Source organism: Podarcis melisellensis (genome assembly GCF_964234715.1).
Source record: "Podarcis melisellensis genome assembly, chromosome: 2".
Lineage (NCBI taxonomy): Eukaryota > Metazoa > Chordata > Lepidosauria > Squamata > Lacertidae > Podarcis > Podarcis melisellensis.
The window spans coordinates 122,398,288-122,420,074 of NC_138529.1; the positions used below are offsets into that span (position 1 = coordinate 122,398,288).

The following is a 21,787-nucleotide window of genomic DNA, read 5'->3' on the forward strand; positions in this document are numbered from 1 at the left end:
GCACCATAAGGATGTCTCTCCGGCGCTGAAAACGCTCCCCTTGGAGAGCGGAAAGTGCAGTGAGATCAAGACGCCAGCGCGGGACGCCATCAACTACTCGGAGGAGTGAAGCCCTGAGTCTATCCAGCACAGTGGCTGATTTTCGAACAAAAAGAAACCTGAATCTGGCAAAATGTTGGGAAATTCTAATTGAGAAAGATTCAGAAGATAGAAGGGATAAAAAAGGAGGCCAGCCCCGACTGTGATTGATTTACACTGCATGAATTACCTGCAAAACGGAGTAAGATTCTAATCTCCTACAGCGAATAAAAATAATAAATATACTTTTTTAGTTCTGAAGGTTTGGTTTACTGAAAGGGAGGTGGAAATCCCTAGAAAATAAACTTATTTGAAACCCTTTGGGAGTTGAAGGAGCCCGCTGGAGAAGGAGCTTCCGGCTTTTACTTTCAATTTTAATTTAAACTGCGCAATTTGTAAAAAATATGTTTATGGAGCTATTTTTGCGAGTTAAAATACCAGACCAGCAGAGACAAATATAAAAAGACTGCTAAAGTCTGGTACTGTAAGAAATTTGAGGAGATACTTACAGGAAGAGACTTGGGGACACCCTCCCCCTTTTGGTTAATGAGCATGATGGATTTATTTTCTCTCTCTCTTTTAACTTCACCTTTTTAATTGTTAAGACATTATAATTGTAGTGAATACCTTCCTCTTTTCCTTTCTCCTGGAATATAATGCAGTGGAAGTTGGATTAAGCCACCAAGAGGCGGAAGAATTTGTTTTGTTTTGTTTTGTTGGTACCGTAAATTTCGCTCCATAACACGCAGATTTTTCCTCCTAGAAAGTAAGGGAAAATGTCTGTGCGTGTTATGGAGCGAATGCCTACAGATGGCGGGGGAATCTGCTGCAGTCGTGAGCAGTCCGTGCCTCGCTTTGAAACAGCAAAGCGGGTGTAAGTGTGATGGTTCAGAATTTATCTGGTTAAATTCCCCTGGTGTGTGTCACCTGCTAACGTCAGCTTACAGAAGCTGGGCGGAGACAGAAGCTTTTAGAAGCTAAGAAGGAGGAGTTTTTCCCTGTACTTTCACTTCTCTCTGTATATCTGAGAGAGAAAGACGTGCCTTTGGACATGGCTGAAAGAAGCCCTGGACTTTAATGCTGTAATGTATGAATAAAGAGCTGTAAATAGACAAACCTGTCTATGTGTGCTTACAAGAAGCAAGACTGCTTTACACGCTGTGCTTCTACTCTGCTAAAAAGCCGTGACTGAAAGAAGAGACAGCAGGAGTTATTGCGCAGCTTGAGAGGAAGCCTGCCGGACCGCTGTAGGTGATTGATGCGGATCGTAAAGCTGTCTGACGTTGCGGCTCTATCGATAAGGCAAGATCGATAGATATCTCCGAACAGGTTATGGGGTCAGAAAACGCTCGTAAAGCAGTCGGTGTGAGCCTCAGGAATGCTTTGAAGTCAGCGGTCTGCGGCTGAGGAGCGGAACGGGAGCTGACTGGGTGCCGGAGAGCAGATGATTAATTGCCTGCTTCCGAGAGGCAGTGAGAGCTTCTGATACACAGAGAGCTGGAGCTGAAAAAGCAGCTAAAAGCTGGGAGCTGAGACGCAGCTGAAATATCGTTTCTCCACGGAAGGGAAGGCCGGAGGAAGCTGGTACGGAGTAAGTACAGCTTGGGGCACCTTGGGAGAACGGGAGAAGATGGCTGAAAGCCAGAATATACCGCTGGAAAAGCTCACTCTAAAGAGTTGGGCAACGTGGTCCAGACAAATAAGGGGATGGTTCTTGGTTGAAGGCGTCTGGGAAGCAAGTCAATGGGAGCCAAAATCACCCCTTAGCTGGCCAGCAGCTGGAACAGGCGTTGCAAGCTGTGGGGCTGCGTGGGCTGAAGACAGCCAGAGGCTGCATCAAGAGCTAGAGATGCTCAAAGCATGCGTTGATGCATCGCTGAGACCTCATTTGGAGGGCGTAACGACAGCGTGGGCTGCCTGGAATTTGCTGAAGGGCTTGTGTGAGGCGTCAGCGAAAGGCCAGAGTCCTGGAGGAAGCCCTGGAGAGGCTGAAGGGTGCCCAGAAAGCCCAATGGGGGCTGGGACAGTGTTGGGGAGCTGTTGCAATGCTTCTACACGTCTGTGTGATGGACTGAGTCCTGGAGAGGCTGGACTGGCAGGCCCTGTTCCCGATGTCTTAGCCTCTAGGAGCGCTAGTGAGCAGATCGGGGGGGCGAAGAGTTCCAAAGGCAAGTTTAAACAACTTTCGCTTTGTGCTGAAGCAGAGAGGAGCTTCAGGGGGGGCCACGCTGGTGGGAGGTGCCGTTCCAGAAGGAGGAAGGCCAGGCCAGCTGGGAGGAGCCCCGGGCAGTGTTTTTCCACTGGAGTTCAACGTCGGCGTGGCAGTTGCCCCCACCGGAGCAGAGAGCCGATGCAGGATGTTTGCACAGACTTTTCCCATGGGAATCAGGCAGGTTTCCATGGCAACAGGCCTGGGAAGACAGGCAGGCGTGGAACTGAGCCAGGTGGTCGTGGTAAACAGCAGGGAGAAGAGTCTTATCAAGTTTCTGCGAGTATGGCAGTGTTTGAAGACGGCGGAGTGGAAAATTTCCAGCTCAGCCTTGTAATTGACTCTGCAGCTAACCGCAACATGGTTCCAGAGACCCCTGCAGTCGAGAGGTGGAATTGCACAGCAGTTCCGAAGGGACAAACTATTAAGTTCGCGAATGGACAGAAAACTAGAGTTCGCAAATGCACTAATGTCTATCTTTCTGTTTTACAGGAGTCGGTGGATTTTTGTATTGTTCCAGAGATTCATCACTGTTTGTTATCTGTGCCTTATTTGTTGAATAAGGGGTTCAAAGTTTGTTTTGAAAATGATGTCTGCACAATCTCCAGAGGGGGGAGGTTACTGGCCAAAGTGCGGAAGGGACAGAATGACCTTTTCATTCTTAAAACGTCTCTTGGGGGTGAGGGGAAGGTTGAGAAAGCACAAGCGTTGCGTGCTACAGTTCCCAACCAGCGTGCTACAATTCCCGCTCATAATGTTACATGTGCATGCGTATGGCATCAGAGAACAATTCATGGGTCGGTAGAGGACTTGCAGACTCTGCCCGAGGTTGCCACGGGGTGTAGGATTAAAAATTGTCAAAGTGCCATTAATTGTGACACTTGCAAGCAAGCAAAGGTGAGAGGGTGCAGTTACCCAAAGGTGGAACGTGTGGCCACTGAACCTTTTGAGTTGGTACACATAGATTTGGCCGGTCCTGTCAAGGAACCAAGTCTAGGGGGGGCCAGGTTTCTCCTAACTTTTTTGGATAATTTCTCGCAGAGTTCCTGGGCTCATGGTCTCAAATCCAGGGAGGATGCAGCACAGCTGATCAAGAGCTGGATTGAGGGGGTGGAACAGAGGTTCTCCACCAGGGTTCAAGCGATCATCAGTGACAGAAATGCTGAGTACACTGGTTCGGCGTTGCAGAAGTTCTTGCAGAAGAGAGGGATACGCCACACAGTTACTTCACCCCAGCAAGGGGGGGTGGCAGAGCTGAGGAGTGAGGCTCTGGTTAAGGCTGCACAGGTGATGCTGAAAGAAGCCAGGTTGCCTCCTGAGTTTTGGGTGGAGGCTACTAGGGCTGTGTCATTCACCTGGAATCGTGTCTACAACTCACTGGTAGGTGACACACCGTTTTCTTTGTTAAATGGCCGCAAACCCCAGATTCACTTTCTGCGGACTTTTGGGACTCCTGCACTTGTCGCTTTGCCTAAGGCTTTGCAAGGGCCAGATGGAGCCAAAGTCCAGAAAATGATCTTCTGTGGGTATGAGCCAGATGCCCATGCATGGCGTTTTGCTTACCCATCAGGTGATCAGAGTAAGGTGCTGATCAGTAAACACGCTGAGTTCTTAGAGGAGGAGGTAAAGTCAAAGACTCCTGTCAGGCGTGATGTTCTCTCAGATTGTCTCTCTGACCCAGAAGACAGTTCTGATGAGGCAGAGGAAGAAGGGGCTGAGGCTGCTGATGACGACCAGGTCACTGACCAGGGTCAAGAGCAGGGTGTGGCATCTCCACAAGCTGTTATGAGACTGCCCAAGAGTGAGCCTAGTTCTCCTGTGAGTGTAATGGAGAGGATTCGAAGACGCTTTAAGTCAGAAGGAGAGTCCCATGATGCAGAGGATACACCTGCTGATCAAAGTGAGTCAGAGGAAACACCTGAGTTTGTGCCTAGGAGGTCCAGTCGCACAACTAAGGGTATCCCACCAGAGAGGTATCAGGCCACAGGTGCGTGGGTAAGTTTCGCACAGTGCGATTCTGAGAGTTGTGAGGTGGTTCCACAAATGCCAAACAGGTTTGCCAAGGGAGGGCACAAGGCATTGGGGAAGGGATCGACCTCACAAGGTGTTACTGAAGATGTTGCACAGGTATCACGCAGGGACACAAGAGGGGGGGGTGATGGTTCAGAATTTATCTGGTTAAATTCCCCTGGTGTGTGTCACCTGCTAACGTCAGCTTACAGAAGCTGGGCGGAGACAGAAGCTTTTAGAAGCTAAGAAGGAGGAGTTTTCCCCTGTACTTTCACTTCTCTCTGTGTATCTGAGAGAGAAAGACGTGCCTTTGGACATGGCTGAAAGAAGCCCTGGACTTTAATGCTGTAATGTATGAATAAAGAGCTGTAAATAGACAAACCTGTCTATGTGTGCTTACAAGAAGCAAGACTGCTTTACACGCTGTGCTTCTACTCTGCTAAAAAGCCGTGACTGAAAGAAGAGACAGCAGGAGTTATTGCGCAGCTTGAGAGGAAGCCTGCCGGACCGCTGTAGGTGATTGATGCGGATCGTAAAGCTGTCTGACGTTGCGGCTCTATCGATAAGGCAAGATCGATAGATATCTCCGAACAGTAAGCGGCTCCTGTCAGCTAGCGGAGCCGGGGAGGAGGGAGAGAAGCAGAGCGGGGTCGGCTGCTTTTAAACAACCCCGTGCTCTATGTCCCTCTCTCCTCCCCACTGAGCTTGCTAAGTAGCAGCAAAGCTTTTCAGCCAGCCTAGCCGGGAGGAGGGAGAGAAGCAGAGCGGGGTTGGCTGCTTTAAAACAACCCCGTGCTCTCTGTCCCTGCCTGCAGTTTTTTGCTGTCCGATTTTGGATTAGCCACTGTAGGGGCTGTGTGTGTGTGTGTGCTTGAGCTATCGTTCTCCTCCTCCTGCTTCCCGTTCACTCTCCCTGCGCCCCTGCAACTTTAGGATTGACACTCTGTGTGTCTGTATGAGGGCTCCTTCTCCTCCTCCTGCTTCCCGTTCACTCTCCCTGTGCCCCTGCAACTTTAGAATTGACACTCTGTGTGTCTGTGTGTGTGTGATGGCTCCTTCTCCTTCTTCCCATTCACTCTCCCTGCGCCCCTGCAACTTTAGAATTGACACTCTATGTGTCTGTGTGTGTGTGATGGCTCCTTCTCCTCCTCCTGCTTCCCGTTCACTCTCCCTGTGCCCCTGCAACTTTAGGATTTACACTCTGTGTGTCTGTGTGAGGGCTCCTTCTCCTCCTCCTGCTTCCCGTTCACTCTCCCTGCGTCCCTGCAACTTTAGGATTGACACTCTGTGTGTCTGTGTGAGGGCTCCTTCTCCTCCTCCTGCTTCCCATTCACTCTCCCTGCGCCCCTGCGACTTCCAGCGCCCTGCGACTTTAGGGCCAGTTCTCTCTCCCTGTGTGTGTGTGTTTTGACCTCACTGCACTTGTTGGGGGAGAGTGTTGGTCGCAATTCTTCTTGATTTGTCTCAGAGTGGTTACTAACATGGTTTCCTTGCCAGGGAGGAGGGAGAGATGCAGAGCCTGCTTGTTCTAAAGGAGCAAAGCCGGAGAGGAGCCTCTCCTGCATTATTAGCAGCATCCTTCTCTACAACCCCACGCATGCTCCTTGTCCCTTGAGTGCTTTTCCTTCCCTCCCCACTTAAAACGTAGTTACAAAGCACGGATCCACATGGATTCTCAGGATTTTTGCACTGCGTCACCCCAAATTCACCATCAGATCACATACCATAACCATGGCTACAGCCTGCACCCAAAATCACATGCACCCACTGTTTCATGGGGCCGCAATGGCGCAAAAAAGTGGTTACAAAGCATGGATCCACATGGATCCTCAGGATTTTTGCATTGGGCTACCCCAAACTCACCGTCAGATCACATGTCTGTGGCCACAGCATGAACCACAAAAATCTGGCCACTGTTTCGTTTAGAATATTTTTTTCTTGTTTTCCTCCTCTAAAAACTACGTGTGTGTTATGGTCAGGTGAGTGTTATAGAGCAAAAAATACGGTACTTGGTTTTGATTTCTTCTTTTTCTTGGGACGGGGACACAGTGGAAAGTGCGAAAAATCTGTGGAAGTGGTGGAAGACGTTTTCTCCTGCTTTCTCTTTGTTTTTGTACAAATAATTATTGGATTATTGCAGCATTTACCCTTTGTCCCCCTCTCAGCTATATACATTTGATATAGAACTGGTTGGAGGCAAAAGGGCCACCTAGTGGTGAAAGAGGAAATAGCACTTTAAGAATGACATCATCACAGAAAAAAGGAGGGGAGGGGCAACATCAGGAGAGACCCGGAGAGGGTCAAAGCAAGAAATGGAAGGGAAAGGAGATGTTGCAAAAATGTTTGCAGAACTGAAGAAAGATATTAAAGATATTAAACAAAGTGAGACAAATATGGAAAGTAGATGGGAGCAGATGGACAAAAAATTAGATTTAACTGTGAATGAGATGAAAGCCCAGATAAAAAATGTGAGCAAGAGAACACAAAATTTAGAGGAAAGATTGAAACCTATGCAACGAAAAGTAAGGAATTTAAAAAACGAGGATGAGAAAAATAAAAGTGCAGTGTCAGAGCTGAATAAGAACAGGAGGAATTGTGGGATGCAATTGTGGTGCAGGAATTGAAGCAAAGAGAGATAAATTTGAGAATCAGATCTCTCCCAGAAACAGCAGGACAGAATATTTTAGAAGAATTAATTATTGAAATTGCACAATGGCAAGGAATTGGAAAAGATGAATTTGCCAATACAGTATTGAATGCATTTAGGATAAAAGTTAAATCAAAAAAAGAAAAAGTTTCCAGTAGATTGTTTGATGATATTTAAAGATAAGTAGATGAGAAATTTAATTTTGCTAAAAAAATAAGAGAAAAGAAGCTTTATATTGATAGAGCAATGATAATCATATTTAAGGAAATTCTACTTTGTCAGCTGAAATGACGTGATGGATATAAACCTCTGACACAAGTGCTGAGAAAAAACAATATTGATTTTAAATGGGAGTATCTGGAAGGAGTCTCATTCTACTACAAGGAAAAGTTAAACTGAAAAAGATGAAGTAAAAAAATTCCTCCAGAGGTACAGGGAACTGGATAAAGAGGAAGAAGGGGCAGCAGCAGCAGCAGGAACAGATACCATAGACCAAGAAGTAGAAGTAGAAGATAATAAATTAGAAGAAGAAGAGGAGGAGGAGGAGGAAGGATAAGTTTAAAAGACTCTAGTTCACAAATAGTAGCAAATACAAAACGGCATGAACACTTATGACATGGAGTGTTAATGGTTTGAATAACAAAACTAAAAGAAATAAAGTTAAAAAGAACTTAGATATTTTTTTTGAGAGACTCATGTTGCAAGAAAACATAGAAGAATTTTGGTAAAAAAGAAATTAGGAAGTGAATTTATTTCATCAGACAGGAGTAAAAAGAGGGGTGGTGTTGTATATAAAAAATAAATATGAAATGAGACAAATCTTTGTGGATCAAAAAATAATTATGGGGGACCTGAATGGGGTAATTTCGTTGGAAATTGATAGAATGAGAAATGGGAATAGAATAGAAAGATGGTAAACTACCCAAAACTTTCTTCTCTATGGTAGAAAGCTGCAATTTGATTGATGTGTGGAGATTAAAACACCCGTTGGAGAAACAATATACAGTGGTACCTCGGGTTAAGAACTTAATTCGTTCTTGAGGTCCTTTCTTAACCTGACACTGTTCTTAACCTGAGATACCACTTTAGCTAATGGGCCTCTCGCTGCTGCTGCAAGATTTCTGTTCTTATCCTGAAGCAGAGTTCTTAACCCGAGGTACTATTTCTGCTGTTTACCAGCTCCATCTGGTATGCAGACTGAGACCCTATCTTCCCCTCGGACTGCTTCACCAGAGTAGTCCATGCTCTGGTTATCTCTCGCTTGGAGTACTGCAATGCGCTCTATGTGGGGCTACCTTTGAAGGTGACCCAGAAACTACAACTAATCCAGAATGTGGCAGCTAGACTGGTGACTGGGAGTGGCCGCCAAGACCACATAAAATCGGTCTTGAAAGACCTACATTAGCTCCCAGTACGTTTACGAGCACAATTCAAAGTAACCTTTAAAGCCCTAAACAGCCTCAGTCCAGTATACCTGAAGGAGCATCTCCACCCCCATCGTTCTACCTGGACACTGAGGTCCAGCACCAAGGGCCTTCTGGCGGTTGCCTCACTGCGAGAAGCCAAGTTACAGGGAACCAGGCAGAGGCCCTTCTCGGTAGTGGCACCCATCCTGACAAACACGCTCCCACAAGATGTCAAAGAGAAAAACTACCAGACTTTTAGAAGACATCTGAAGGCAGCCCTGTTTGGGGAAGCTTTTAATGTTTGATGCATTAGCGTATTTTAATATTTTGTTGGAAGCCGCCCAGAGTGCCTGAGGAAGCCCAGCCAGATGGGTGGGGTAAATAAGTAATAAATAAATAAATAAATAAATAATGATAAAAATTTCAGCTAGACCCTACTGGCACCATTGGAGGAAGTAATGAACAATATTTTGAAAAAAGGAGAAACACCAGAGACTTGGAAAGAAGCATATACAGTGGTGCCCCGCAAGACGAATGCCTCGCAAGACGAAAAACCCGCAAGACGAAAGGGTTTTTCGGTTTTTGCGACGCTTCGCTAGACGATTTTCCCTATGGGCTTGCATCGCAAGACGGAAGCCCATAGGGAAATCTCGGGGACCTTTTTTTAAATGCTGGCGGTGGGGAGCAAAGCCTTTCCCCCCCCTCCGGACTTCAGAAGAGGTCCAGGAAGGCCGGCGGGGGCGAAAGGCTTTGCTCCCCACCGCCAGCATTTTAAAAGCGGCCCGGGATAGCAGGGAAGCGCTTCCCGCTATCCCGGACGGCTTTTGAAGGCAGGCAGGGGGGCAAAGACTTTTGCCCCCCCTGCCTGCCTAACCGGGGGCTTTTAAATCGCCCCGGGACTGTCCGGGGCGATTTAAAAGCCCCCGGACGGCTTTTGAAGCCTCCCCCCGCCGCCCGGCTTCGGGGCATCGTCCCGATGCCGGGCGGCGGGGCAGGAACGCCTCCCCCAGCCGCCCGGCTTCGGGGCATCGTTCCGATGCCGGGCGGCAGGGCAGGAACGCCTCCCCCCCCGCCCGGCATCGGAACGATGTCCCGAAGCCCGGCGGCGGGGCGGGAAAGCCTCCCCCCGCCGCCCGGCTTTGGGGCATCGTCCCGATGCCGGGCGGTGGGGCAGGAACGCCTCCCCCCGCCGCCCGGCATCGGAACGATGTCCCGAAGCCGGGCGGCCGGGCGGGAAAGCCTCCCCCCGCCGCCCGGCTTCGGGGCAGGAACGCCTCCCCCAGCCGCCCGGCTTCGGGGCATCGTCCCGATGCCGGGCGGTGGGGCAGGAACGCCTCCCCCAGCCGCCCGGCTTCGGGGCATCGTCCCGATGCCGGGCGGTGGGGCAGGAACGCCTCCCCCAGCCGCCCGGCTTCGGGGCATCGTCCCGATGCCGGGCGGTGGGGCAGGAACGCCTCCCCCAGCCGCCCGGCTTCGGGGCATCGTCCCGATGCCGGGCGGTGGGGCAGGAACGCCTCCCCCAGCCGCCCGGCTTCGGGGCATCGTTCCGATGCCGGGCGGTGGGGCAGGAACGCCTCCCCCCGCCGCCCGGCATCGGAACGATGTCCCGAAGCCGGGCGGCCGGGCGGGAAAGCCTCCCCCCGCCGCCCGGCTTCAGAACGATGTCCCGAAGCCCGGCGGCGGGGCGGGAAAGCCTTTGTCCCCCCTGCCTGCCTTCCCAGGGGCTTTTAAATCGCCCCGGACAGCGGAGAAGTCCTCCGCTGTCCCGGGCGATTTTAAAATGCCGCCCGCCAGAAGAGGTCGGGGGAAGGCGGTTTCCATAGGAACGCATTAATTGATTTTCAATGCATTCCTATGGAAAACCCTGCATCGCAAGACGAAAAACTCGCAAGACGAAGAGACTTGCGGAACGAATTAATTTCGTCTTGCGAGGCACCACTGTATTACACTGATACCCAAACCAGCCTCAGACTTATGACAGATTAAAAACTACAGGCCGATTTCTTTGTTGAACAGTGATTATAAACTATTTGCAAATATTAAGGTTTTCTTCCTGGCCGCCAGATGAAGGACAATATAAGGAATATTGTGAATATTATTGAATACTTGATGGCCAGGAATGAAAAGCAGGCAGCCATAATATTTGTGGGAATTTAAGATTAAAAACTTAGAAAGGATGGAAATGGGTCAATTGTTTATGAGAAGTTTAAAAGCAATATATTCAAGTCAAAAGGCAAAAATTATTGAAAATAATGTGTTAACAGAAAATATTGAAATTACAAAAGGGACAAGACAAGGTGTCCACTATCACCATTGTTATTCATATCGGTTCTGGAATTCTCCTGAATAATATAAGGTTAGCAGAAGGAATTAAAGGAATATCAGTCAGAAGGAAAGAATATAAAGTAAAAGCCTTTATGGATGACTTAGTAATAACAAATGAACCAATAACAACTCCTAAGGAAGTACTAGAAAAAATTGATCAGTTTAGAGAAATAAATAAAAATAAAAAGTTTGTTAAAATATGGACAAAAAGATGGCGGGCCAGTTGCAAGAATATTGTTAACCCCCCCCCCAAAAAAAAATATAAATTTCTATCAAGACAACCACAACCAGGTATGGAATAAGATTAAGAGAGATTTGGAAGTATGGGGAAGGATGAAATTGTCACTTTGGGGAAGGATAGCGGTTATAAAAATGAATGTGCTACCAAAAATGTTATTTTTGTTTCAGTCAATTGATGGAGTACACAGAATTAGCTAAGATGACCAGGAGAATCCAAGAAGTCTTGTGAAAAAATGGAGATAAGAAATATTGTTAATAAGAGCTAAAAGATAGGATGTTAAGATTTTGATTATATAAACAGTAGTAAAGAGACAAAATGTAAACAGAAGAGAGATAGGATGAAATCATTAGAAGGGAATGATGGAAGTCACTGGCTAAAAGTAGCCAAGATGTGTAAGAGATGATAAGATGGATGTTTTGTTTGGAAAGTTTATGTTAAAAATCTTTAATAATAATAATAATAATAATAATTTTAAAAAAAATCAAACATCAAAACCTTCCCTAAATAGGGCTGCCTTCAGATGAATTGACCATCTGAGAACACTCACAATGGTTGAATGGATTGCTTATAGACGTAGACTTTGTTTGGATAAACAAGGGCTCTGGTGCCTGTTTATGGACTCTGGGCTTATCTGCAACCATTCAGATGTAATTGGCCAGTACTAAGCCATTCTACTTGAAGTCTGGAATGTCATGTGGATTTATAGCTCTTCTTTGTGCTTTGGTTTCCTGCGCTCTGAATGCTGCTGTTTGTGTGAACTCTGTGGAGAGGCCAGTTTGGCGAAATGATACTGGACCCAAGTAGTCAGTGAATTATGAGCAGAATACCATAATTCCTTAATATCCTACAGATCTGGAAGGGCTCTTTCTATGTTCCTACACGCTGAAAGGAAACACACAAAGATACAGTCTCACAGAAAAGTGGAAGTACAGACCTCTCAATTTCTCCAGGACATGTCTCCTTGATTTTCTTTTTCAATGCAGCTGATGTCAGACTGGTGTATCAGACTCTGTCCTAACTGGAATAAACAAAACAGAAGTGTTATTGATGGCCTATGTGATTGTTAATATCAAAAATATTCATCTTTAGAAGCAGAGCTAACAAAGTATCTACTGGCCCATTAAAGGCTAATAAAGATAAGATGGGCTTTGGTTTTTGGGGGCACCAGTCCGATGATGTAGACAAGAAAGCTCAAAATTCCAGGATTCCTATAAACTATAATCCCACCAATTTACCTTGTTTCAGTTTGTAGGATTGACAAGTTGACAAACAATAAAAAAATTCCTTCCAGTGGCTCCTTAGAAACCAAGTTTGTTATTGGTATGAGCTTTTGTGTGCTACTGGAAGCATTTTTTAAATTTTGTTTCAACTATGGCAGCCCAACACGGCTACCTACCTGTATCTAGAATTTGACAGACCTTACTTGTAAAACAAGTGGTACCTTGGTTTGCAAACAGTCTGGTTTGCAAATGTTTTGGATTACAAACACTTCAAACCCGAAAGTGCGTGTCCCGGATTGCAATTTTTGGGGGGATTACAACCATTTTATTTTATTTTTGTATTACGAATAAAAACTTTCGAGATGGACAAGACGACCCTCTTGCTAGCTCAGTTTGTGCTTAAGAAGGTAACTGTATAGCAAGAAATAAACAACAGAACAGGAAGAAAAAGGAAGACAACTTCTTAGGATAAAGGAACTCAGTGGTCCCACAGTTACTCTGGAGAACTTCCTCAAGGTCCCTGTAAGGTAGTCCAGGTAGAGAAGAGAAGAAAACCCAGGTAAGGGTGGAAATGAAAGAGAAGGGAGAAGGAGGGGAAGGAGAGACAGGAGGATTCTGGACATTTGGGTGGGGGAGTCCCAACCCCCAGGACAACCCTTGTTTCTCTGAATCTGATGGTCTCCCCCTCCTCAGAGAGTGAAAAGGCCGCAGGAAGAGAAGAGAGGAAAGAGGAGACAGGAGACAAAGGAGGAGAAAGGGAAGAAGAAAGGAAGATCCCTTCAGAAATGGCGTTCCTGACTTTTCTCTTATGCTCTGCCTGGAGCTCTGATGCAGCAGACCAGGCCAGGGGGTTGCTCTGCCCACCAGGTCTGCCCTCTTGAAATTTGGACCTCCTGCCAGCACAGAGGTGGGCCAGGACCACCCACACGGGACCCCCCCCCTCCTGCAATAAACTCGAAGCCTGAGCGAGGGGGGAAGTTTCCGGTAACCTAAGGGAGGGGGGTCCTCCCAGGATCTACCTGCCTTTTCTCTCCAATGGCTGGAAAGAAGCATCCTGGAAAGAACTGGCTGGGGAAATGGGACCCCCCCCCCCTTTTTCAAGGATCCCTCCCTGTCCCTCTCTCCAAGGCAGATTTCTTGCCAGGAAGGGAAAAGCCAAGGCAGCCCCTCCGGGGATGCCCCCGCCCGCGCCCAAGATGGAGACATCTCTTCCAAAAGGCCACGGGTCTCTCCCTCTCCCTCCCCCCCACAGGGTTCCCCCCTCCCACGCCAAGGATGCTTCCATTGATCCCTCAGCCTCCAATCTTCCCGTGCCCTCCTCCCTCCGTCCCCGAGACTCCCCTGCGCCCAGAAACCCCCCTTGACTCCGCACGCCCCTCGCCCCCAAATGCGCGTGGCGCGGGTGCTTCCAAGGAGAAGGCGCCACGGAAACCCGGCAGGGGCCTCCGCTGTAGAAAGGACCCCTGCCCCCCCCCGCCCTTGTGCATCTCCCATAGTGTTATTCTGTTTCTGGGGGGGGGTGATCTCTTGTGGGGGAGGGGCTCCAAAGGAGACCGAGCCACGCAAGTCCTGCAGGTCTTGGGTCCCCACTTCGCAGCGGGATTGCATGGATCCAGACCCTCCTGATGGGCCCCAGTAAAGGCGCTTTTGGGGAAGGTGGGGAGATATGGAGGGGTCTTTGTCCTCCCCCCTCCCCTGCGCATTTCCCCCCTCCCTTCCCCATCCCTGCATCTTTACCCCTCTGTCCTCTCTTCTGCCCCTCCGCCTCCCTTGCTCGCTCTTCCGATGTCTTTTCCTGCAGCAGAAAGAGCAGGGCGGGAGGAGTTAGTCCAGCGACGCCCCCCCCCTTCTCAAGCCCCTCCCGAGGCTCCTTTTTCCCGCCTGCCAGGAAAAGTCCGGCCCATAGAGCTACGGGGCAGAGCAGCCCCTGCCGGTGCTCGGATGGGAACCGGCACTGAGGATTTTCCCGGAAGTTGCTTGGGAGGCCTCTCTATCTCACTCCTCTCTATGATAGAAGGTGGGGGGGGGCAGTTCTTCCCTGTTCATTTCTTCCTATACTGGAGGCTCTGGGATCCTGCATCTCAGCCCGCAAGGCCCCTTTTCTGCGGTTAGACCAAGCCTGCAGGGCAGTTCTTTGGACACTGCTTCGCTGCCTCTGGTCTACAGAGAGCAGCAAACTCTGCACATGCTCAGAGAATACTGTATGAACTCCCGCCACACTGTTACAGTACCCAAGGGGCTAGATGACCCTTGGGGGTCCCTTGCAACTCTGCATCTCTATGATTAACCACCAGTCAATAATGCAGAGCGGCAAACTCTGCACATGCCCAGAGAATACTGTATGAACTCCCACCACACCGTTACCAGTTTTAGTTTGCCACTAAACGAACCACGAGTCAATAATGCAGGGCTCTTTTGCCCCACGTGGATCCCGCAGCTCTGAAAGGAAGAGCCTCATGCTGTACCCACTGAGCTCTCCTACCTCTCCCCCCTAAGGGACCTGGGCCCCTAGGAGTTGGCCCCTCTGGGTGCACCTTTCCCCCCATGGGAGCCTAGCCGAGCGTTGCCATGTCCAGAATCTGGTGGGATCCCGTGGCAGGATCCAGATCCCTCTCGGTGCCTTGCCCGCTTTCTCTCTGGGCAGAAATCCCCGAGCGGCGAGGCAACGTAAGGGTTAAGGGGAGAGAGCGCCCGGCTGCCTAGTGCGGCCCGGAAAAGGCCCCTCTCTCCCTCACCGCGCCTCGTCTCCTCTCCTCTTTCCGCTTGTCTTGGGAGGCCTCTGGGGTGGCCAGTCCTTTGGGTGAAGGGGAGGTTCTAGGGCGACTGGGGTGCAGAGAAGGCTGTTGGGGGGCTGAGAGATGAATGGGAGGATCCCCTGGGTGGGTAGGTGGAAGGGAAACCATGGGGCCCAAGGCCTTTGAGGTCCTTGCAACCCCCTGCCCAACCCCCACGAACCGGGGGGGGGGAGAGCTCTTTGGGGGGCTCAGAAATGGGTGTCCCTTGAGAAGGGGGGAGGACTCCAAGTGGGGAAAGAGGGTGGGCCCCTGTATTTGGCAGATGTTTTCTTTGTGACCCCTGCATTGCTGAAGGGTTGGACTAGATGACCCTGGGGGTCTCTTCGAGCTCCACCGTTTTATGGTTCTGGTGGGTAGAGGACAGATTGAATTACCAGAAAACATTTAAAAACGGGGCTCCTTGTGTGACCAGAACTGTGGGATCTCACATATGGGAATGTCCAAAATTCAGCATTCTATTGACGTTGGAGAGAGACTGAGTTGAGAAATAAGACCAAGGGTACATATTGATATTGCAAAGTATTAGATAAAATGTAAAGAAATATACAATAATAAGTGTACATTCATTTGTAAAAAAGGAATATACAACAGAATAGACAGGACGTTCAAAGTGTTGGTATATATATATATGATTTTGGAATAGTTTTTTGTCCCTGTGTTCCCCCGCTTTAAGTATATAAACTTTGTATACATGCTGAAAATTACAGTATAATAATTCTTGTGATGTAATATGATAATGTAACATAAGAACTTTAATAAAAAATAAAACTGGAATTTCCAAAAAAAAGACGTTTATAATAATAATAAATAAATAAAACTTAAGTTTTTTGGGGGGGAGTTTATTATTATTATTGGGCAAAAAGATTCCTGCATTGCAGGGGGTTGGACTTGATGACCTTCGGGGGTCCCTTCCAACTCTGTAGTTCTATGATTAACCACCAGTCAATAATGTGGGGGACTCACCCGCTTACTGCCCCCTATTAAATTAATATACAGTGTGCACATCTCACTGTATACAAACTACAAAAATCTATACAATTTACCACAGTTTATCTTGTAGTGAGTGAATATCATCTCGGGCAGAAGCTGAACAAACAAAAAGGAGAGTTTTATGAACAAAAAGAAGCTTTTGAAAGAAAGTGGGTCAGGAAATGTGTTCTCCTGGATAGAAGTCAACTTATATACTTAAACTTTAAGATGTCTCAGGCTTAAACACAGGATTACAGTCACAGCTTCTCTTAAACTCTCTTCACTAAAAAAAAAAAAGTTACACTTCAGTTTCTGATATTTAGTTAGGACAGGTGTATCAATTAAATACAGCACAGCTTCCCTCCTGGTTCATGAGCGAGGGCACTTTCCCTCTCTAAGCAACCCCATTGCTGGGGTAATTCCAAAATGGTGTAACAGACCCAGGGGACCCCCTCCCCCCTTGTGACTGGCTTGGGGGTCCTCTCTCCCTGGAAGAACTGCCCCCTCCTGACTGGAAGGGGACCCAGGGGAGCCCGAATCCCCCCAGGATCTGCTTCTTCAGCCTCAAGAGTCAGCCCTCCCAGGACACCAGTTTGTAGACCTTCCCCAGACCCCCAACCGGGTCTCCCTCTCCAGGCTGGGAGGGTCTTTCCTCTCTCAGGGAGGGTGTTCAACTCAAACCAGAACCAGTTCTCCCTCAGGCAAATCCTATCCTCCTCCCCAACTCCCACCTCAAAACAATCCCTCTTAATGTTCTCTCATATCAAACTCTCTCCCTCAGAAACGGCTCCTTTTATTTTCCCTCCAAAAGTGCTGTTGTCCAATCAGAGAGAGGTTCCATCCCTCTGGTGGAATTTCAGGGGGACTGAATGACCAGACTCTGGTCCAGCTCTGCTGTCCGTCACACTTCTGCCTGACAACAACCAGTACAGGTCAGCTGTAGGAAATCTCTCTCCCTCATCACAACCATCAGACCTACTAAAGGTCAATACTTTGTAAGGAAAACTTCAGGAATCTGGAATCACCATGTAACTACATCACCTTGGGTTTCACAATATGGCAGTTCTAAGAGCAGAGGTGGGAAAAGCAGGAGTTTGCCTGTGAGAGGAAGAGTTTTGGGCTCCTTGTGAAGGGAATTCCAGGAACCAGGAACCACTTCAGACAAGGCCTTTCCCAGGATGGAAAGGAAGTGAGGGAAATCTGACACTCCCTTGTTCATTTTGAAATAGTTTATTCCAGGCTTTACAATACGGGGTAAGAATTTCCTTCCAAACCACCCCTCAATGGCTCATGGCCAGGGGAAGGAATAACACCTCAATGAAAAACACAGCCAAGAGTGAGGAAAATTCAACATCCGGAAGGGACCAAGTTTATTGAGAGATAAGATATTGCAATACCTCCAGCGAATCAAAACCAGAGGTTCATTTTAGTACAACTTTGAGAGGGGATTTTTTGGAGAATGGTACAGGCATTAGCTCATAAAAGTTATACATGTAATGGAAGGTCACAGGTCATGGAGCTAAAACGGTTCTTCTGTCCATTATTTTGGGTATCCTGGTGTCTTGCTTTCTTAGGTTATACATTTCATTCATTTATTGTCCATCTCCCAGACAACCAGATCTTTATAAAGTCCTTAGCTTACCATTCCAATAGGTCCCAAAGCCTGGGAAGAAGACTCAAGGGAAGAAGAGTCAGTCACATAAATTTTCTATTTCTAAACTTTTCAAACAGTTGTTCGAAAGATAAGCGGGAGGAAGTCGGGGTTGAGAAGTCCACGTAGCCTAGAAATTATTAGAGCACTGAGACATAGCTTCCATCAGAGAAAGTAAGATGAAGGTATAACAAAGGTACATATGTTTCATTCACTGTTAAGTTGTATGAATTCTATCATGTGCTAAATGGGTTAACTAATTTTATAACAGACACACCAGTTCAGTCTCGACCTGAGAGGTTGCAATCGTGGGGGCAGATCCAGAAGGCAGATCCAGCCCCCCCAAAGAGAAACAAGGCTGCAGCAGCTGGTCTAGAACACTCTTTCCCTCCAAGCCGTATTAATGGATCCTTCTCTAGGACTTGGAGGAGCCACAGGCCCTTGGGAAGGAGAGAGGAGCAAAGGAGGCACAGAGCCACTCTGGAGAAGTTACTGACAGCACCCCAAACAGAATCACCCACCCAGGGCCATGTATCTCTCTCTCCACCACCTTCTCTTCCCCCAGGGTTGCTCTTATTCATCTAGAGGAGCGGGGGAGGGGGTCTCTTTCACACCCCCTCTGGACTCCCCAGGAAGCCTGCTTTCTTCATTCCTCTATTCCTGCTGCCACCGGAAATAATGCTTTATCTGAACATTGTGCCCTTCAGAGAACCAAGGAAGAGGAAGGGTTGTAACACAATTAGTTTATCTGTTATAAAAACTACAGAAGGGGTTTATGCACATAAGAAAATGGCCTCACTCTTTATGTGTCTTATTTGTTCATTTAGTATAATTATAACAATAAGTGTTATACGGTTGTTCGTGTACTACTAATTTAAACAACCCTGCTTCCAAAGCATCACAACTTTCACCCTGTAATTTCCACAATGCTCTATTAGCAACCCCAAAACACCAACATTTCCAACTCTCTCTACCAAAGACCGAACTTCAGCCGACTCAAAGGGCATCAACATTGACTACCAGCATTGCAGGTTCATGCTCTCCGCAAACTGCAAACAGTTCATGACATATGATATTGCATTTACTATTTTGAGACATCACCTTCATTACTTTAATACATAGGAACAAATTTACATGCAGACACCAGAACTTCGCATATACTCTCTGCATCTAACGGCTGGTGTATATTAAGATCTGCACTCCAACTGAAGTTCCTTCCACACTGACTGAAGCTCTTTCCACAGTCAATATATTTAAATGATTTCTCACTATCAGTAACACAATTTGCACACACAATCCTCACATTTAAATGCTTCCCCCCTGCTGTGAATGTTCTCTGGTGTCTTTAAGATGTCCGCTTTGACCGATGCTCTTTCCGCACTCCTTACATTTAAATGGTTATTCTCTGGTGTGAGTTTGCTGATGTCTCTTAAGGTTTCCACTTTGACTGAAGAGCTTTCCACATTCCATACATTTAAATGGTTTCGCCTTTGTGTGAGTCCGTAGATGGCTTATAAGGGTTCCACCATTACGGAAGCTCTTTCCACACTCCATACATTTAAATGGTTTCTCCCCTGTGTGAGTTCTTTGGTGGCTTTTATAATTTCCACTTTGACTGAAGCTCTTTCCACAGTCTATACAGTTATATGGGTTCTCCCCTGTGTGAATTCTTTGGTGCAGTCTAAGGTTTTTGGTTGAAGTGAAGCTCTTTCCACATTCCATACATTTAAATGGTTTCATCCCTGTGTGAGTTCGCTGATGTATTGTAAGGGCGTCCCTACGACCAAAGCTCTTTCCACATTCCATACATTTGAATGGTTTCTCCCCTGTGTGAGTTCTTTGGTGTACTCTATAATTTGCAATTTGACTGAAGCTCTTTCCACACTCTATACAGTTATATGGGTTCTCCCCTGTGTGAGTTCTTAGGTGCAGTCTAAGGAGTTTACCTTGACTGAAGCTCTTTCCACACTCCATACATTTAAATGGTTTCTCCCCTGTGTGAGTTTTCTGATGTGTTCTGAGGTATCCACTTTGACTGAAGCTCTTCCCACATTCCATACATTTAAATGGTTTCTTCCCTATGTGAGTTTGCTGATGTATTCGAAGGTGCCCACTTTGACTGAAGCTCTTCCCACACTCCATACAGTGGAATGGTTTCTCCCCTGTGTGAGTTTTCTGATGGGTACTAAGGTTTCCATTTTGACTGAAGTTCTTTCCACATTCCATACATTTAAATGGTTTCATCCCTGTGTGAGTTTGCTGATGTATTGTAAGGGCATCCCTACGACCAAAGCTCTTTCCACATTCCATACATTTGAATGGTTTCTCCCCAGTGTGAGTTCGCTGATGTGTTCTTAGGTTTCCATTATCAACAAAGCTCTTTCCACACTCAACACATTTGAATGGTTTTTCTCCCGTGTGAATTCGCTGATGTGTCCTAAGCTGTCCACTTTGACTGAAGCTCTTTCCACACTCCATACATTTAATTGGTTTCTCTCCCTTGGGAGTTTGTTGATGTTTCATATGAGTTTTGCTCCAGTTCAAGCTCTTTTTGCATTGCATAGCTTTAGATAGTTTCTCTTCCGTTGAGTTCATTATTGTAAACTCAGTGTGCACACAGACAGAAGAACATTATGTACCTTAACTTTGTCTTCATTATTCTCAATGAAATTGAAGGTGTCTCCTCAGAATTTGGATCGTCTTCTCCTTTTGGGGGGAAAGAAAACCATTTTAGGGTTTCATGGAAGAGGGAAAGGAACTTAACACAAAGTGAGTCTAAGTAACACCACCGTCTTTTTTTTTTTTAAGCATCTCCTAGATTCTCCCCTCTCTTCTCTATGTCTCCCTGAGGAGAGGAAGTATGGCCAGGGAATGGACCACCTGATCTCATGCCCGTCTTGTGATATACAACTATCCTTGTGGAAATTATCTGTCCAGGACTCTCTCTCTTTCCTTTCTCCTTTGGGGTGGGTGGCTAAGCGAATATGTGTGACACTGAAAAAGCTGAATTCTATCGGGAAGACTTCCAGAGGAAAATATCCTTTGGAATAATATACCAATTGCATGTAAACTGTCAATTGGATTACAAAAGTGGATTATGCATTTCTTAAATGTGGCCAAAAGACTGATACTGATAAATTAGAGGAATAAAGGTATGTTCCCCCTTAATTAATTAGTAATAATAATAACAATATATTATATTATTCAAACCCTGGCCATCCGGCTGGGTTTTCCCAGTCCTCTGGGCAGCACCGAACAAAATATTAAAAACACGATAAAACAGCAAACATTGATTTCCGGTTGGTCCGCAGAGCTGAGAAGAGATGGGACTTAGCCCTTAGAGGAGAGTTCAGTTCTTTGGGAGATAAAGGGGGAGTCTGCAAGGGTGCCGCAGCCCCCCCCCAAAACACTCAAAAAAGGATTATTTTGAGGCCAGCTGCGCCATAAGGATGGAATGCATGCAAGGCAGTCATGAGAGGATTCTTTATTCAACAGAATAGAATATATAGAAGATTCAGAGAAAAGAAAAAAATGGAAATTTTAAATGAGAGAATGGAAAATGAAACAAGCTAGCTAAAAAACCAAATGATATAATGATTAATCAAAATATTAAGATATTACAAAGTCAGTTTTCAACAATTGTGAACCAGGAAGTAGAATGGAAAATTAAAATGAAACAAAAGAACTTTGAATAAGCAAATAAACCAGGAAAATGTCTGGCATAGCAGATAAACAAAAGAAAATCTCAAAAGACAATTCATAAAATTAAAATTGGAGAGAAAGAACTAGAGAATCCAAAAGAAATAAGAAAAGGATTTGTAAACTTCTACCGACAATTGTATAAAAAAGGTGGAAAAGAGAACATAGTCAAAATAGAAGAATTTTTTAAAGAAGAATGGAATGCAACAAATCCCACAGAAAAGAAGGACAGACTGAATGAATTAATAGAAGGGAAAGAAATTTTGAGAGCAATAAAGGACTTAAAATCAGGAAAAGCACCAGGACTGGATGAATACTTGACGGCCATGAATGGAAAGCAGGCAGCCATAATATTTGTGGATGCTGAGAAGGCCTTTGATAATATATTTGGGAATTTATGATTAAAATCTTAGAAATGATGGAAATGGGTCAATTGTTTATGAGCAGTTTAGAAGCAATATATTCAAGTCAAAAGGCAAAACCTATTGTGGATAATGTATTAACAGAAAATATTGAAATTACAAAAGGGACAAGACA

The 21,787-nt window shown here is 46.5% G+C and overlaps 2 protein-coding genes across 4 annotated transcripts in view; both read right to left on the bottom strand.

Annotated features, from left to right (window-relative positions):
• LOC309364874 (uncharacterized protein) overlaps nucleotides 1-21,787 on the bottom strand; it is a 29,852-nt gene that overhangs the window by 3,958 nt on the left and 4,107 nt on the right. For 2 of the 3 annotated variants that reach the window (XM_081902842.1, XM_081902843.1), the window contains exon 2: nucleotides 11,851-11,934. The gene's annotated coding sequence lies outside the window, so the exon portion shown is untranslated. Of the gene's footprint in view, nucleotides 1-11,850; nucleotides 11,935-13,873; nucleotides 13,932-21,787 lie in introns of those variants that run through there. The other variant, XM_081902841.1, reaches the window with a different exon arrangement.
• LOC309364953 (uncharacterized protein) overlaps nucleotides 18,467-21,787 on the bottom strand; it is a 43,838-nt gene continuing 40,517 nt past the window's right edge. Inside the window, exon 3 of the mRNA XM_081903001.1 lies at nucleotides 18,467-20,257. Within this exon, the coding sequence (XP_081759127.1) occupies nucleotides 18,950-20,146 (1,197 nt within the window). The 5' untranslated portion in view covers nucleotides 20,147-20,257 and the 3' untranslated portion in view covers nucleotides 18,467-18,949. The remainder of the gene's footprint in view (nucleotides 20,258-21,787) is intronic.